At 42.9% G+C, this 18,307-nt stretch overlaps 1 protein-coding gene across 5 annotated transcripts in view; it reads right to left on the bottom strand.

The window, feature by feature from the left end:
• Window positions 1-405: 405 nt before the first annotated feature.
• Window positions 406-18,307, bottom strand: part of CAMSAP1 (calmodulin regulated spectrin associated protein 1) — a 41,980-nt gene continuing 24,078 nt past the window's right edge. For 3 of the 5 annotated variants that reach the window (XM_061603752.1, XM_061603754.1, XM_061603753.1), the window contains exons 7-18: window positions 17,010-17,149; window positions 16,833-16,929; window positions 15,537-15,714; window positions 13,795-13,886; window positions 12,597-12,681; window positions 9,451-11,860; window positions 7,879-8,015; window positions 7,553-7,767; window positions 7,339-7,441; window positions 5,635-5,750; window positions 3,732-3,850; window positions 407-2,705 (exon numbers count right to left, since the gene is read on the bottom strand). In XM_061603752.1, the coding sequence (XP_061459736.1) occupies window positions 2,403-2,705; window positions 3,732-3,850; window positions 5,635-5,750; window positions 7,339-7,441; window positions 7,553-7,767; window positions 7,879-8,015; window positions 9,451-11,860; window positions 12,597-12,681; window positions 13,795-13,886; window positions 15,537-15,714; window positions 16,833-16,929; window positions 17,010-17,149 (3,995 nt within the window). In that variant the 3' untranslated portion in view covers window positions 407-2,402. Of the gene's footprint in view, window positions 2,706-3,731; window positions 3,851-5,634; window positions 5,751-7,338; window positions 7,442-7,552; window positions 7,768-7,878; window positions 8,016-9,450; window positions 11,861-12,596; window positions 12,682-13,794; window positions 13,887-15,536; window positions 15,715-16,832; window positions 16,930-17,009; window positions 17,150-18,307 lie in introns of all 5 variants that reach the window. The other 2 variants (XM_061603756.1, XM_061603755.1) reach the window with 2 other exon arrangements.

The raw sequence follows: 18,307 nt of genomic DNA, 5'->3' as shown, positions 1-18,307 counted from the left end.
TTGTCTCAGAAAAAAGATTCACGAACTCTAGAATTCTCTACTTGCACCCCATTTCCAAGACACGTCTCCTTCCAGGTGGAGAGAAAAAAAGTGATATCATGGATTTCAACTCATTATTGAGCAGAGTTCCATCCACTGGGAATTCTATTTGCTCTCGTAAGTCATGATAATTTTGGTTTAAAACAGGTTTGGGAAATCTGTAGCCCTCCAGATTTTGCTGGATTACAGCTGCCATCACCCCTGAAGAATCACCAACATCTGGAGGGCCACAGGTTTTTCCCCATCCCTGCTTTAAGAGATTATTCAAACACACAATAACATAGCAGAGCACATCTTTAAAGCCTTGTATCTGCATCTTAGCATAAGGGATGTGTCCAACAAAAACAAAAGATGATGCATGGAATAACAAAAATTAGCTGATGATCTTTATTAAATTTCAGTGCTTCCGTAAAATAAATATGTTGTATAATATCAAACAGTGAGAAATAAAGCATGAAAAGCATGTAACAAAAAAAATTACACTCATGACGGTGTTTAATACTTAGCACTTTCAGAAATAATAAAGCCTTTTCTTATATACAGGGTAGCCAACTATCAAACAAAATGTACAGCCAACCTATTTAAAACTTACTGTAAGAGGATGAAACAACGCAAGAGGATTGCAATGGAAGACCATCATTCTTATTTCTCTAGTCAGTGTTAAATACCCTATCTCTCACCCTTTCTGTACAAAACTCACTGTTCATTCCAATTATTATTTTTTTAAAGTTCCTTAAATAATTACACTGGATTGTGTTTAGAGCTTCAACTTTTCCATCTCTAGTGTTGTCATAGTGTCCTTTGCACTACACAGAACATATTCAAGTAACACTTCAAGTAGAAGTAAAATATGTGCAAACCAAGGTTATAACCCTATAAAAAGAAATTACCAGGCAGTAGAGTCAAAGTAAGATACACTAGAGACTTGGTAATGGAAAAAGATAGACTAGAACTACAGCTCTTTAGTTACCTTGGGAGGTGGGAGGAAAGGGAAGAGACGTGTTTTGAAAATAGAGAAACACATGATTATTAGTCAAACAAAACTGCGCTCATTACTTCATCAAATGCAAACAGGTTTTGTTTAAAGGGAGGGGAACGCACAGCCTTAAGGTCATAACTCAAGATTTAATATTTCAAGACGGAAAGGAAAAACCAAAGCCATCCAACTTAATTTGAGCCTTCAAAACAAAAAGCAGATTTGTTTAAAAATTGCTCGTATATGGAAATTGGTTTATTTTCTCATGTATTTGTATATACTCCTGCCCCAAAAGAAAAGATTAAAACCAAAAAACTAAAAAGAACACACACTCCATTTTAGAGCATGCTACTCATCCGGCAAAACAAAACAAAAAAAGATGGAAAAAGGAAAAAGAAAAAATACAGAACAAATTAGAATTACATTTCAGGACATAATTAAAAAAGCATTAGAATATGTGATCATTTAAGTGCACCATTATACAGGAGTAACGTGCTCTGAGTGAAAATGTTCCACTATTTCTAGAATCTGTCTTTATTAAAAAGACAGAAAGAAAACCCCATTTGGATACCACTTGAAACAGAAAACCAACATCGACTGTACTCTGTTCAGCGTGCCTCAAGTTTCAAACTGGGATAATTCCAGCAAGTAGCACCTGTTTGCCTCTTCACGATTGTGTTGCCAAAATGTTCAGCCATACTAATTTGCATAAGTCCTCCATTTTAATTTTTTTTCTAAAAAGACAGATTTTACATGTTTCAGTGCTTATAAAGAAATCGATACTGTAGGTAAACAACTTTATTCTGAGCAGCAAGGACCAGATTGGGGTTGCTGTCATTTTCCTTCCAGAAGTCAGAGCCTGGCTTAAAGTTGGCAGTAACTTTAGAGTAGCAATAGCTTGTATGTCCAGAGTCTAAAATGATTAACTTTTCCTAACGGATGCCTGCCACAGCACCTACTTCCCTGTCCTCCTCCTGAAGGGCAGCACGTGCTAACTCTGAGAGCGATTGCCGGGGGGGGGGGGGGAGAGAACAGGAAAAAACGATGTCCCAATTTGTACCAATGAAGAACTTCAAGTAAAAGGAAATCCACTGCTTGAGATCTTGCTACATGCACCTTCCCTCGTGTGAAATGCCTCTGTAGTTACCAACGGGTGTAACAGCCATTTTATCATTCATACAAATAAACAAAATCCAAAGAACACTGAAGTTGTTCCTTCATTCTTTCCTTGCATCCATGTTTACGAAGCCTCTTTCGTTGTTGTTGTTTTTAAAAAAAGGGTTTATGGTTCTGCTCATTTCATACCCAAACTAGAGAGGGGGGTGGCGGGGAAGGTCATTTCTCCCCAACGATGCAATCTGTAATAGTCTCCCACAGAAACGTAATGTCATTTGCGAGCCTGAGTCTTCTTTGGCACTGCGGGTCGTTTGGGTTGCCACAAATGGTTGTGAATCGTCAGAGCATCTACACTGACAGACATGGTTTTGGCTGGAATCAGGTTAAACTGCTTTCTGTCTGAGCTATACTTATAAAGCTTGTCAATCATTTTCTTGGTGATGCTCTTTGGCCCCGTTCCGGTCAGCTTGTAGATTTCCTCCGAGTCAGGGTAATAACAATAAAGTGCTCTGAACTGGCAGCCGGCATCGCGGAACAAAATGATGTAGTGGTTGGCATCGCACTTCTCAAGCTCCTAGAGGTGAAAGAGAACAATTCTCAGACTGAGGACCACCAGGAAACCAGGCTACTAAAAGGAGTCCATCTCACTTATGACAAAGTATAATATACCAAATATGAAGGCCAAGAAACGTGCATGGTGCTTCTAAATTCCAGCACCACAATGGCCTGGTTCATGCAACACTAAGTTACTGCTTGTTTAAATTGTACTCCAGACAATCATATTCTCCCAAGTTTGTTTTATTGTCCAACTTCTCTTGCCTCACGCCTTTGTAGCTTTGTGAGCTTCTGAATGGCCAAACAAACCATAGTTAAGAAAAAGTGCTGGGTTTAATATAACACCACACCAAGTTAGCATTAAATCAAATCAAGGTTCATAAGCCAACAAAAAAACATGGCTTTGGATTGTGGTTTGTTGGCAATAAACCAGAAGCAGGGAACCTGTGGCCCTCTAGTTGTTGTTGGACTACAACTCCCATCATTCCTGGCCATTGGTCATGCAAGTCGAGACTGATGAGAGTTGGAATCCAGCAACATCTGGAGGGCCACAGATTCCCCACCCTTGCAGTAAACAAACCAGTTAAGCTACTGGGCAGGGCTCATACATATCACTATGCCATGGTTTAATAAACCATAGCTTAATAAACGACGGTTTAGCATTATGTGTGAACCAGGTCATTATTATTTAAGCTTGAACTGCAATACATTCCAGCAAGCTGGCCACTCAAGAGCTTTCCACACGAAGCCATTCACAGTGCAAATGCATTGTTTTCTAAGGGTTAGGGTTGACAGGGATCCAATATGGGACAACAATGCAACACGGGACAATAACGCAGTACAAAAATAAGCAGCACTGTTAAAGTGGCCCAGAATGAACCAATGTCAGCTGTGCATCCATGTAAGAGCCAGCTGCATCAGATTACGTGCAACGTATCCTTAGCATTTACATTCTTATGGTTGGCAGACATCAGATAACGTGCATGGAAACCAAGTTATACAGCAACTGACTGATTCCAACACTCTTGTTCTGAGAAATACTTGCCTCCAATATGGAATTCTTGTGAGGCTCATTTACTTTTCCAGCAAGACAGCAGTGGGAGATAGCATTGTGGATAATTGGTTTGTTTGACTTGCTGCTGGGCTCTTTAAATAGCTTTGGACCTATTAAAAGATACATTTTAAACAGGCAGCTTGCGAGCTCAGCTAAAACTGAAGGCCATTCAAAAACAAACAGAAGGAAACCAGAGAGAGATCAAGGATCTAAACATTGTTCAGTTTCACACCATTCAAAGTGATACCGTAAGTAGTATTACTAAAAGAGAACTGGAAAGATTTAATTCAAGAATAGCAAAGTAAAACTTTGCCTTGTTTTTCCTAACCACACTGAAATAGAAATGAAAGCAACACATGGGAGCCTTTTATTTTGCATGCACAGGTCTTTGGACCCACACATTTTAGGGAGCTCATAAGAACAGCCTGCTGGATCAGGCCAGTGGCCCATCTAGTCCAGCATCCTGTTCTCACAGTGGCCAACCAGGTGCCTGGGGGAAGCCTGCAAGCAGGACCTGAGTGCAAGAACACTCTCCCCTCCTGAAGCTTCCGGCAACGGGTTTTCAGAAGCATGCTGCCTCTGACTAGGGTGGCAGAGCACAGCCATCACGGCTAGTAGCCATTGATAGCCCTGTCCTCCATGAATTTGTCTAATCTTCTTTTAAAGCCATCCAAGCTGGTGGCCATTACTGTGTCTTGTGGGAGCAATTTCATAGTTTAACTATGCGCTGAGTAAAGAAGTACTTCCTTTTGTCTGTCCTGTCTCTCCTCCGGTATGAAGCCACTTGCCCCTTAAAAGGAAACTCGACGATAACGTCATTTGGGAAGTTAGATTGTCATATGTGAGGGACGGGGCCTTTTCAGTGGTTGCCCTGGTTTCATAATACATTCCTCAGAGAGAGGTGCATTTACATCCTTCCATCTTGACTTCTAGCTGCACATGTGTTGGAATTGCTTTTTAATATGTTTTTAAACCTTTTTAAAAAAATGTTTTTAACCTTTTTTAAAAAAAATATGTTTTGAAAGCTTTTAAAAAAGTGTTTAAAGATGTTTTGTTTTGGTGTATTTTAAAGTCTGTTTTTATTATGTTTTAAAGTGTTTTTAGTGCTTTTGTTTGCTGCCCTGGGCTCCTGCTGGGAGGAATGGCGCAATTTCCTGTATTGAGCAGGGGGTTGGACTTGAGGGCCTTATAGGCCCCTTCCAACTCTACTATTCTATGATATAAATCAAATAAATAAATAAATAAAATAAATGTAAGGCCCATCTGGTTACAGAGTTTTTTGAAAAGGTGAAGGGAGAAAATTTAAACTAGCCTTTGAATGGCTTGTCTCACCAATTCACTTGTGTTTTCACCTGGTACCAAGTTTGATTATCTGAAGTCTAATGTGTTTTTACCAGTGCTGTGAACTGTCTTGCACAACTATGGAAAGGCAGGATTAAAATGCAACGTTAAAAGTAAGTAACATATTTCTTCCTTATATTATTAGGAATGTCTAAAAGAGGCAAATTGGCAAGTTTGCAAACTTTGTACATTCCATGATAAAAATTCCATTGTGGGAGTGGGATGATTGCCCAATGCTAGTCCTGCTTAGAGTAGGCCCATTAAAATTGATGGACATGACTAACTTAGGTTCATTATTTCAATGGATCTACCCCGAGTAGAACTTAGTTGGGGAAAAATCCACAATCTTTTCCCCTTTACTTCAAAAGATACAATATGGTTGATCCAAGATAGCAATCCTCCAATCCTAAACACCAGCCATGTCTCTCTGGCATTGGACAAAGGTGATCGAGCACAGGGCCTAGGCAGACAACCGCGGGAGAAACTGTGCTGTGTGTTCCAGTCCACATAACAGGAACTAGGTTTATATGACCCTGACAATTATTGAGTTTACCGGTATATTCTGCCACTGAAGCAATTGAAGAGGCTGTTGAAGTGTTTTCCCAGTCTCTCTCCATGTTTCGACTTGGGTTTCTACTCAATATGGGCAAGGACTCCATCGATTCCACTCTGTCGGAAGAAATAGACATTCATGAGCAATGTGTTCATACCTACCAGATTTTTATTTTTATAAATATGTATTTATTAAATGTTTGTCTACCTATATTATATTTTTTTGTAAGCGTCACGCTACCCGTAGGGAGGGGAAGTGATGGTGACCTGGGGGGGGGAGGAAGGAGGGCCTTTGACGACAGTAGGTGGGGATGGCAAGCAAAGTGAGCAGGGGCATAGCCCCTAGTAAGATATAAAAAATAGTAGCTTACATTCAACATACCTGTGCAACTCCTACACTGCTTTACATTTTACTTCCACAAAAGAGGTGAGAGAAAATACATTGTGTCATTTGCATATCTATCCATTAATTGGAGGTAAGGGCAAACACAACAGGTAAAATAGTCTTTTCAATATATCTATGTTGTGACATTATGTCAAACATTAAATAATATAAACATTTTCTATTATAGCAAATTGTGAATTTCTCTTTTACAGGTATCTAATTATGCCATGCTGGAACATATCTGTGAAGGTGGACATCCAACATCAGAATCATTAACACTGTCAATACATTTATAGTATATTGAAACAATCCCTAAAATATTTGACAAAAAAGGAAACCGTGCTTTTCACTTTCCATCCCCCTTCTTTCCACACACATTTTGATCTCCCTCAGACAAGTGACGTATTCCAGAGGAGGTGTGGGGGACCATTTGACCTGCCAGATGTTACTAAACTACAACTCCCTTCACTTTGGGCCATTTGCCATGTTGTCTGGGGCTGAGGGGAGCTATAGTTCAGCAACATGTGGAGGGCCAAAGGTTCCCCCGCTCCTGTTCCAGAGGGTGAGCTGAGCAATTTTTTTTAAAAAAAACAAAGAATCTTGTGGGAAAAACTAACAAATGTATTCTGAAAACAGCTTCTGTTGGCTACAGCCTGCTTTGTTAGAAGCATGAAATCATCTTTAAGTTGGTAGAGATTGTGTAAAAAGAAATACATATACAGGCATACAAAGAATGGAGCCAAAAGACACACACATATAAACCCCATGATAGTGGTTACGTGCTTTTCACTATTTGATGGGGAGAGTACATGAATAAATTGTGCAGAGTTAGCTGTGACAAATTCTCCATTAGTGGCCAATGACCATAATCATTAAATTAGCACCTAATACCTGAAATGAGACAATTATGGAGAGCTTATTGTTGGACTCCAGCTCCCATCAACCCCAGCCAGCACAAGTCAAAGATGATGTCCAGCAACATCTGGAGACCACGTTTCCCATCCCTGGTCTACTCCTAATTGCTTGTTAAATTTTGTTTATAGTATGCATAGCAATGGCTATTTATTTATTTCACCTCAATGACAATTTCACATTAAGTCTGCTGACTTTGAAGGTACTGGCTACTAAGTCATGTAGTGTGGCAATTTATTGACCGACAGCACCACACTATGTTGCACTATTTTGCAGAGAGCTCATGATCACATTAATGTCACTACTGCAGTCTGGATGTGGCATCTGGGTCACATACTCCCCCAACCCCAGGCCCACTTAAGTTTCAGCACCAACATCCTAAATCCCTTCCTTTATGGTTTCTCTTACCGCTGCGAAGGTGTCCCACCAGAATGAACACTTTCAGGTTCAGTTGTTGCTGCAGATGCCAAAGACAGGCTAGAACCCGACTGAGCACTGCTTAGATTATCAGCTGGCAAAAAAATTAAGGGGGGGAAAAAGAGAAAGGGGACAGTTACATGAGAAAAGAAGCTACTATAGTTATTTAAGGAACAGGGGAAGGAAAATGGTTGCTGTTGCTTACGAGTAGAAGAACACTTTGTCCCCGAGTCACTATAGGACTCTTCCCGATGGACAGATTTTGGCCTAGGCTTCTTGGGCTTGGGCTTGGGCTTGGGCTTGCCAAGGCCTTGCTCTTCCAAGATCTGCTGCTGCTTTCTTCTCAGATACTCTTGTTTGATGAGTTCTCTCCGGGCTTTCTCTTCTTCCTTCCTTACGCGGTCTTCTTCAGCTTTACGACTGAAAAAAGCAAAAGGTGGCTTTCAAATCCCATCACTCCCAGTTTTCCAAGGGAGCAATGTCAAATGTGGAAGTATTCATCTGCACACAATATACGGATGCTGTATTTACCGGGCTTCATCCCTCTTTTGTTCAACCTCTGCCTCGAGCTGCAGTTTCCGAAGCCGGGTCTCTTCGGCTTTGCGCTGCTGCTTTAAGAGGAAGGCGGCACGCTTCTTTGCCAGCTCGTCTTCCGCCTTCTGTTCATCCTGTCAAATTAACATTCAAGTGAGAAACAGTGCTCTTGCAGAGGGGGTAGAAATATCAAACACTGCATGAGGCCATGAAGAAAATTCCATGACTGCTATCACTTTGAACACAGGAAAAAAATGTTTAGCTGCTTTAACTACAAAGCTGTCATCTTTTCCATTTGCAAAAATGTCACCTCTCTGGCTGAGCTCGCAGATTCTGCAGAGTACAGTCCCAGGGCTGAAGGTATAAAATCCTGAAGGTACTGAATTCCAGAGCCTTGCTGAAGCTGATGAGGTCTGGCATGTGGTCAGTGCCTGGATGGGAAAGTAGCTGGGACCCCCCACATTTGCTGTTTTGGCATCCGGTCAAGGAAGGAGATACATGCACACATACATATGCATGCATGTATAAAGTAAAATATTCCCCCTGAATCTCATGGACACCCTGAAGCAAGTGTACAATTCCTCTCTATTGTCTTTTCATTATCAAGCACACGTAATGAAGCGACACTAAGGGAATCACAAGCCAGCAGAAGGCAGCATTCAGCATACTGGCCTGAGGACTACTCCAAAAAAGGCTAGGGCAGAAAAAACCAAGTCAGGTAGTGCCCTAGTTAGCCAACAGCGAGATTCTGATGGTCTGTCTCTCAAGCAAGTCAGCACCCTGCTGACAACACAATGCATAGCTGACCCTCCTTGTGGCAACTTGTTTCTGAGATGTCAAGTAGGTTGTTGCACCCTTGCTTCAATAACATTTGCAAGAACACACACCACACTAAGGGACACCATTAACAGATTGTATACTAGTAGATAGTTGTTCATGATGATGATGATGATGATGGTGGTGATTATTATTATGGGGAAGGGGAATGGTAGTAGTAATAGCAGAAACTAAATTTATTACCCACCCTTCACCAGCAAGTCCCCAGGATGGGTTACAACAATCTAGTTCCAGGAATAGGGTGGGTCCCAAAAACACTTATCTTAGGTATCAAAGGCCAAGGCAAAGAGATGCATCTTCAGCATACGACGAAAGCTGTATAATCATGGCACCAGATGCATCTCTGTGAAGAAGGAATTCCAGCCTAGGAGCTGCCACAAAGAATGCCCTCTCCCGGCCGCTGCCGCCCTGAACTTCAGATGGTGGAGTAACTACTAAGAGGATCCCCTCTGATGATCTGAACACCCAAGAGGGTCAGCAGGAAAGAAGGCGGCCTTTCAGATATTGGAGGCCTAAGTCGTTTATCTGTTCATGATCCCTTCACCCACATCTCCAAATCCAGCAAGTGTAGGAAAGGGACACAAAATATTTTCTGCACCATTCTCATTTTTGAAACAATACATTAAAACCTGTTGCCAACACTCCCCATTTAAAGACAAGTGTTAAAAAGATGAAATTACTGCAGTACTAAATAATTAGGGATTCAACAACATTACCTCGTTTTACTCTCACCTTAAAGAAAAACCCAACTCCTGACTTCTGGTCTATTTCACTGATTAAGTCTGTAGAGCTGCCCTGGCTTTCAACCTCTCCTTCTTCATCTGGGGCTTTTAAGTCAGAGAGGTCTACTTCAATAAGGCTACCTTTGTTTCTCAGGGTTTCCTCCGCTGTAACATTCTCTTTTTCCGGGCCATCAAAAGAAGTGAGGCTAAGGTCTTCTATGTTACTATTCACATCTTTGATGGCTTCAGAGAGGATATCTGTGTCTTTGGAAGTGAACAGGATAAATCCCCCTCGCTGATTTCTTTCGTCACAGAGCCTATCAAAGGAAAGCTTCTCCTGGGGAGTGTTGTCTGGGTTCAGATTATTTTCAGGAGTAATTTCAGTCGGGGTCTTGGATGAATTGTTCGAGGGGAACTGCCTTAAGTGTGGTAAGGTGTCAACACTAGGAGTTGGGGTTTTTATGCGTGTGGTGGTTTGCTGACGCTCCTTAGCCACTTTCAGTTCAGAGGGTCTCCCCGAACGGGGACTTCGTCCTTGACTGAGGCGAGGTGGCTTGCGAAGACTGCTCACGCCTGTAGGAGAAAGGGGCTCCACAAAATGAATCGGTGCTTTTATCTTTTGGTCCTGATAGCCACCTCTAGATGACGACACCGTCGGCGCTTTCATGAGAAGTTCTTGCTGCTGAGAAATCTTCAGGATAGCCTGCTGGAGGGTACCGATAGTCTCATTTAGCTTTTCAATGGAAAGATTGCATTCACTGATATCTGCAGACTCAATATTCTCTTCTAGAAGTGCAGCAGAAATCATTTTGCTTTTCTCTATTTCATGGATAGTGGGTTCTTTTGAATTGTCTTGCTCACCAAAAGCAATTGTTTCTTGGGCCTTCACCTTGGGAACTTCATGGGAATCAAGTGCGCCTTCACCCCCTTCCTCTTTCATGAGAAATGCTGCAGACTTAGAGTTCAAAGAAGCATCATCCAAGCCTTCCCCGTTGTGTCTCAAGTACTCTTTTGTGAAGTGTTCTGGCTTAAGCGGCTGAGCAACATCGGCGCCTTTCCCTTTCTTCACCACATGCAAGAATGCCGCCTTGCCCAGCTTTAACCGCTGCCTGGCCGACATCGCCTCCATCTTCTTTTTCTGAGCCTCTATCGCTCTCCGCTTCTCCTCTAGCTGCATGTGAAGCTGCACCAGTTCAGAAGCCAGCATGTTCACATTATCTTTGCTCTGCCTGTTGGGGCTTTGCTCCCTCTTCTGCTTCCATGTGGTTAACGGGGCGGGACAACACTCTGACCCATCCGGCGTGGTCTTCTGTGAGCTGCTTGTGCTGGATTTTGTTTCGTAGCTGTTCAGCCTCTGAAGTTTGCGTTCAGCAAAGTTAGTCATTCTGGTGCTCCCACTGGTCAAGGACACACTACTGATCTGAGAAATTGAACTCAGGCACGGGCTTGAACGTCCACTGGCGTCATCTTTATCTTCATGCTCCTTGACCTTCATGTCTTCTTGTAGCTTTGCCGATTCCTCTTCACCTATATACTTGGCAATGATTGGATGGTCATCTCCCACTAAATCTTGTTCAGCTTCCTCCATATCCAGAATGTCCAAGTCAGAATCTTGCCTGATCATTGTCCACGAGGAGTCTGCAATGTGAGAATTTGGACTTTTCACATAGCCAGCATTTGCACTGCAAGCCAAATCCTCGTCAACTTTGGCGGCATGAAGGAAGAATCCGCTGAAGGATTGCTCTCGGGATGCAGGCTCTAAACTACTACTTGCCTGGGGCCGAAAGGGCTCTGCTCTGACCTCCGAGTGTACCGTCGGTTCTGCCATGCTGGAACCGGCAACAGCTGTTAATTCAGAGCTAGACATTACATTAAAAGTCCTATTGAGGTTGTGATCTGCATTATTACTGCTGGCTTTCTTGCGGGCTAAAGCTGTGTGGCCCTTGGCTACAAAGCCCCTCGTCTTCCCTTCCCCGCATTCATCCTCCTTATTGATTGATTGTTTTTCCTTTGCTGGCCGTAGAACAGCAGGCATTAAAGGCTCAAGGAAAAAGCTCTCTGGTTTACTTGCTGAGGCTTCACTTTGTGGTTTCTGAGCCCATGCAGTTGCAACCAGACAAGGGGATCTAGCCGGCACACTCTGAAGTTCAAGGTCGCAGTGGTTCAGTGTAGCATCTGGGCAGATTATTGCAATCAATTCTTCATCCTCATCCTCTATTTCAACATTGTTCAGCAAGCTTTTCCCATTGTTTTTCACTGGGGCAGATTGAGGCTGCTGTTTTGGAGTGATGTTGACAACGTTTGACGCGAGGCTGTCCTTGCTGATCGACCTAGCCAAGCTAATGCTGTCACCAGAACTGGGGTCGGCATCACTGCTTGCAGCATGATGAAGTGCGAATGGTGTAGGTTGAGAAAGAGGTCTAGAAGAAACAAACTGGCCATTAGAGATTTTTTTGGGGGGGGGGGCAGGCTGCTTAAGCAGAAATGATCCATTTAGCCATGAAATTCACATTCATATGAATTCACCTTATTAACTGAATTCTGTTTTTCACAGGAAGCAAAAATTCAAAGGAAAGGGTCTACATACCAGAGCTAATTCTAGATACAATGATTACCATATTTTAATGTCATAGGAAGCTGCCTTATACAGAATCTGACCATTGGTCCATCTAGCTCAGTATTATCTACGCTGACTAGCGGCAGCTCTCCAGAGTTTCAGACAGGAGTCTCTCCCAGTCCTACCCAGAGATGCCATTGGGGATTGAACCTGGGACCTTCTGCATACAAATCAGGTGCTCTGCTACTGAGCTGCAGCTTCTCCCCAAGCATCCACAGGCCTTTACAGATTGGCATTTAACCGTTCTTTCGGGTGGGGCAGTATTAATCCCATTTTACAGACTGAAAAGAAGCTGTGACCTATTTTTCCCATGACCGCACAGGACGTGAAACTCAGCTTCCCGTGACGAGGCCCAACATCTAACCAATGGCCGCTTGCTGCATTTTTATCAGGTATTAGAAAACGTGTCCATAGGCCTGCTGTGCTATTTGTGTGAACACAATGATCAACGTTTCCCCCCCCCCCGAAGTCATATATTTCAGTAACGTGCTAAAATGTTGAAGTTGCTTTCCCATGAAATATCATCCAATATACATTACCTTTGTTTCTTCTCTGGCCATGCAAGGACTGAATCCCGTGGCTGCCCATCCACCCTCGTCAATGAATTAGACCGATGCCGTTGATCTAAAAAAGGATGTTGCACAACTTTTTTTTTAACACTCTCGATTTTAAATATTTTAAACCTTTATTATTTGTATGACATGTCCCCTAAACTAGATTTCCCCATGTCAGGGCTGTATAAAACCACCATCATAAAGAGCAGTTGTCATACTTGTGTATGACAAGTACATGATTAAGTTTACCTATAATGAGTTGCTGATTGGCACTGAAAGCTCATTAAACTGTAAGACGTATTCCATTAATTTGAATGGAACTCAGTTCCAAATAACTATTAGGACTGCAGTCTTAGCAGCAGCAGGGAGAGGAAATTCTTGATACAAAGTAACTGAATAAGTTGCACCCAGAGTATTGTGAGTAGAATTGTGAAGGTCAGAAGATGTCAGGGTCAGCCCAAGCAACTGCACAAAAGCAGTCACTCACCATCCCCATATCAATTACTCCCTTTGCAAATGGTGTTCAGATTAAGCAAGCCCACCATCCGTCCCCTTCCAAAGACGCCTTGCCACCTCTGCAGAGCACACACTGTAACATCCAAGCTGTCCTGGAACAACAGCTTCAAGAGTCTGCTGCAGCCATAAGGGCCCCAGACTGGCTTGGCAGCAGGGGTAGAGTTTTAAATGTTTGGGGACTGAATCAACTGGGGTAGGACAGTAGGGAAAGGTAAGCTAGGGCTCACTGCTCAGACTATGCCTAAAAGCCTTCACAAGTTCAGATACAACCTTCAACAATTGGAATTCCATTCCGAGCTTGCTGAAGCTGCTTTCATTAGCCACCAGGTAGGGCTTCAGGGTGCATCAAGAAGCATCTACTATCCCCACCACCACAAGGGAGCTTAAACCAACCATATAGTTGCCTGTCCCAGCTGCAGCTCCAGAACCTCAGAGACCTCAAGGGGACAAATCCTGCATTGTCCCTAGTCCCTACTATAATGGCTTACTGTTCCTTTGATTGCAGAGAGTTCTCTCAATCCTGCCCTAACCCTTCAAGTAATAGGAGCTTTGTATCACTGTTTTCAGAGGGACCCAGTTCCAAACCAAACAAAAAAGGTGTTTAAACTCTCGTGCTGCAGCCATTTGTTTTGCATCAAAGTTGTCCACAAGAGAAACTAGTGCCTACCTGAACTGTCCTCCCCCTGCAGCGACTTCTGTTGTTTCTGTCTCAAAGGCAGTAATGGATGGGATGGATTGAAGGCAGGGCTTCCTTTTCCACTGTTTTAAAAACATACACACAAGCCCACCCAAAAAACAATGAGAGCTTTTTTTGCAGCAGAAACAACACCACCATAGGAAAAACACACACGACTGCTATGCAACACCCATCCTCCCCACCCACCCAATGCCAAAACACAGCCAAAAAAAAAGTCAGCAAGATCGATCCTAAAACCACAACACAAAGTTGTAGCAGTTGTCTGAAATTAAAAGGCCATGTTTAAGAAACCAGCCAGATGTGTGACTAAAAAATCTAATAAATAAATAAATATAAATAAATAAATTGAACCACAGTGTTAAAATGAAGCTGTTAAAAAAATTAGGGGAGAGGGACAGAGAGAGAGAGAGAGAGAGAGAGAATGAGACTTAAGTCTCAAGAGCCCTTTATGGAAATTAATTATTGCAGCCTGAAAAGGAAGATGTAAGTTACCGAAAGTTTAAAGCTGTCTTACTATACCCATGGAGTTATTAAATTACCAATAATTAACAAAGTAAAACATTATTTATTTATTTATTAGATTAATATCCCGCCCTTCCTTCCAGTAGGAGCCCAGGGCAGCAGGTTTCACACCAAGGAAGGTTTCACACTAAGAAACCTTTCAGTTTAAGTTGATGATTAAAATAACCCCATGAAAGTTAGGCAGAAGTCTGTAAAGGGCAAAAGAGACTCAGATGCAGAAAATGACCCCTTTTCCATAGCCAATGCATGATTAGCTTATACAATTCTGCAAAAAATTACCACTGCTACCAGTGCCTCAACAGACTGAGATTTGTGCTTCCTTGTTTTTTACATTTCTTGCTCTTGGTTACATTAATTCAATTGTGTGTGTTTTTAACCAACTGTGCACTTGCATTAAGGTTCTTCCTAAAGCTCAACTAAAGTTGAGAACTGCCTCTTCAGATACAGGCTCTCAAGAACCAAATCAAATTTAACCGGCCCCACTGGGAGGCTGCAGCAGTCTCCTCTCTTCCATCTTATATTGTGTATTGGGGGGTGGCTGAAGCCCCACTGCACAGGAGAGAGGAAGAGGTACACTCTAACAACCACAGCTTTTCACTGCAGGAGACAAAAAGAGTCAGGTGTCTCTCAGCTATGGAAGATACTCCAGCACGCAAGCAGCATGATCAAGATCTGGTAATCTAAACAGAACCAAGTTACATTTTCTATCACAATCAATGTATCCTAAATCAGTAGCTTTCAAACTTTATCCCAGTAAGCTCATTCGTGGAGGTGGAAGAGGGTAGAACCTAATGCAGGACAAAGAAAAACCTGCAGCCTTCACTGACCCACAAGTCTAGGGACCAACCAAACTGAAAGACAAGGGAGGGAGCCCCGCACAGCCCCCACAGTATGTTTTAGTTTCCAAAATATAAGCAAACGTTCTGGAGAAGCAAGAAGCCAATGAACAAGAGGGATTGCCTCACTGATACACACACACACCAGCCCCCAATTAATACAAGGTGAGGAGCACAGAGCCCACAAAGCTGCCCAGTTTGAACTGATGGAAGAAGTTTGCAAACTACTTGTTGCTCCGCTAGACACAATCAAGGCTAACACGAGTGATAACACGAGTGATAGAACGCTGCTCCCAAACCATGGAACTGGTAAGGAAAGCAAGACTGAATATAGAGATAGAAAGACAGACTTACAGATACTCAGATTCTTCAGGATGCAGGTAATACCTGTTGCAAGTCTCCAAAGGGAGCTGAACGGGGAGATGCACATCAGCTGAACTGGAAGCTGCAGGGCTAGCCATGAAGCTCCGTTTCGTTGCATTGGAGATAGGAACAGGCGGGCGGCTGCTCTTCTGCTGCAACATTGTTTTCGCTGCACGTTGGTTTACAGAGTTAATGTTAATTTAAAATTGAGTGGCAAGCAATCAACAACCCTAACAGGGGTTCTCAAAGGAAGGCCTTATATAATTTGTTACCATTGCCAAAAAAACCCCCAAAGAGCTCAGAGAAGCAAGTTTAAATCCAAGGCAATCAGATATGTTTTTCAACAGCAAATGTGGAGAATGCCTGTCAATTCTCAAAATGCATTACAAAAGTGATTCTGAAACCTTGTAACAAGTCTGCCTGCTTTTTTAAAAAAAAAAAGCCAATTGTTTTAATATTTCCTAAGCACAGTTCCAGTCGAGAAACGGAGATAGGCTGTTGTTACAAAAGGGCAGGGGATCAACAAGGGATATAACAAATGAAAGGGCAAGAAAAGGATCATAAAAATAGAGTGCTCCCATAAGGCAAGGCTAAGGGGCAGATTTTGGGTGCCATCAAGGACTGCAGAATGGAATCATTATGGCAGGTACACAGAACCTTAGCCAGATGTGCTGAACTACAACTCCCAGCAGCAAGCATGGCCAATGGCCAGGAATGATGTGAGTTGTAGTGCAGCAACATTTGGAAGGCCAAAGGTTCCCTACAGATGCACTGAGCACTGCAGAATGAAATACACACAAACCCCTAGCCTGCGGGGCACAACCCACCTCCAAACTCTCATAAGGCAGCCACAATTAAATACAACACTCCTATGTAATTTCCATCCATTGCAGGACAATCTGTTGATGGATTGTGCCCCAAGTTAATTTGTGGAGAGGGGTAGTGCCACCTGGATTTTCTGCCTCAGGCACCAATATATTTTGAACTGGTGCCAAGCATTTCCATATACCTACCATCACCAAATCCTGAACAAACTGGCCTTGTTGCAGCATGGGAGAAGGTAAAAAACAAATTGACTTTGGTTTGGAGGGATCAGAAAGGTGCTCACAACTCATCTTGCAACTCTCTGTGCCTCTGCTGGAAGACCTCAGCTACAGTTTGATAATCAAGCATACAGACACATTAGGAATGCCATAAAGGCAAGAGAAAAAGTGCTTTCCTGAAATGCTTCCTAAGCACAACAGTGAAATTGCCCACTTCATTCTACAACAGTTCAAATTGTCTCACCATCTTTTACTTCTTGGAGATCCCTGGGCTGCACAAAGTCTGGCTTGACATTCTCGAACCACCAGAATAATTCAGCAATGAAGACCATCATGTTGGGCTAAGGAAAGAAAAAATGTTAATGTTAATAAGCGATCTGCCTATTATTTAAAATTTGGTGTGAATCCTTCCGTGCCTTACCTTTAGGACCAAAGGCGCATACAGCATGTCCTCCAATGTGAGGTAAAAGCATTTGTTTAGATATTCGTTTGAGAATTCCTGAAGGAGCTGGATGTTATAGATGCTGTCAGCAATTGATGTTACCTCTTTCAGGCAAATCTCTAACAATTGGGGAAAGCAGCAAGGATCAGTGTCAAAAAGGCAGCCCAAGCGATTAACTCTCAGTTTATGCCAGTCAATCAACCCTTTTCCCAACAGTGTTTTGCTGCAGCCTGCAGGACAAGCTATGGGTGTGGTATTCAAAGTTGACGCAGGAGCTGTGTGCAGCCCTCAAGTCCTGCTACAACACATTCAGGCAGCCTTCACCAACCTCTTGCCCACCAGATGTCCAGATGGTTGGGGCTGATGGGAGTTATAGATCAAAACATCTGATGAAGGCTGCCCTGGGGGGTACTGAGGCTAAATTATATCAGCACCGGATAGTGGAATATTCTGAGCCAGTAGAGGACTAAGTACTAACATATTGTGATCAAATGTGCATCTTAGTTATGAGGGAGGGGAGGGTGAGATGATCATATGAGAGGGGTGGTAGTTTGGGGATACAATGTGCCCTCCAAGGCTTAAAAGAAATGTGAAAGTGATCCACCATAGAATATTTTTGCACTCAAGAACTTTATTAGCAAAAGCATTCTAACATATTGAAGCCTGGGGCTTCCTAGTGAATAAGACTACGCTAATCCCTTGGAGTTAATTCCTTGGGATGATATGGATCAGTATGGCCTGAAGAACAAACCTAGAACATGCCTTATGACTTCCCAAAGGTGTCAACTTGGAAGCAACAACCTTGTTTGATAAGTAGGAGCAGAATTCCCACCCTTGGGTTCCATGCTATCATTGATGCACATAATTATCAAGCAGGTAGAACTGCTGACCAGAGGTTTGATCCAACCACAGTGAAGAACTTTTGTCCCTTTAGTTTCAGAGATACCTTTCAGCAGGTACCGTATATTCCGGCGTATAAGACGACTTTTTAACCCAGGAAAATCTTTTCAAAAGTCGGGGGTTGTCTTATACGCCAGGTGCTGAAAAAGAGCGGGAAAATTAAGTAAAAAAAAAAGCTGCAGCGGGAGTGGAAGCAGTCGCAGCCGCCGTCCAGAGAGACCGTCGCGGCGAGGAAGGCAACGCAGCGAGGCTCAAGAAGTTACGGCAGAGCCTGAGATGAAATTGACTCGAAACGGAGTTACTGCTGTGAGGAGGGAAGCCTCTGCAGAGCCTGAGAAGAAATTGACTCGAAACTGCGTTATGTGAGGAGGGAAGCC

The sequence above is a fragment of the Rhineura floridana genome, chromosome 20 (assembly GCF_030035675.1).
Source record: "Rhineura floridana isolate rRhiFlo1 chromosome 20, rRhiFlo1.hap2, whole genome shotgun sequence".
Taxonomy (NCBI): domain Eukaryota; kingdom Metazoa; phylum Chordata; class Lepidosauria; order Squamata; family Rhineuridae; genus Rhineura; species Rhineura floridana.
This window is presented reverse-complemented; position numbering and strand designations above follow the sequence as displayed.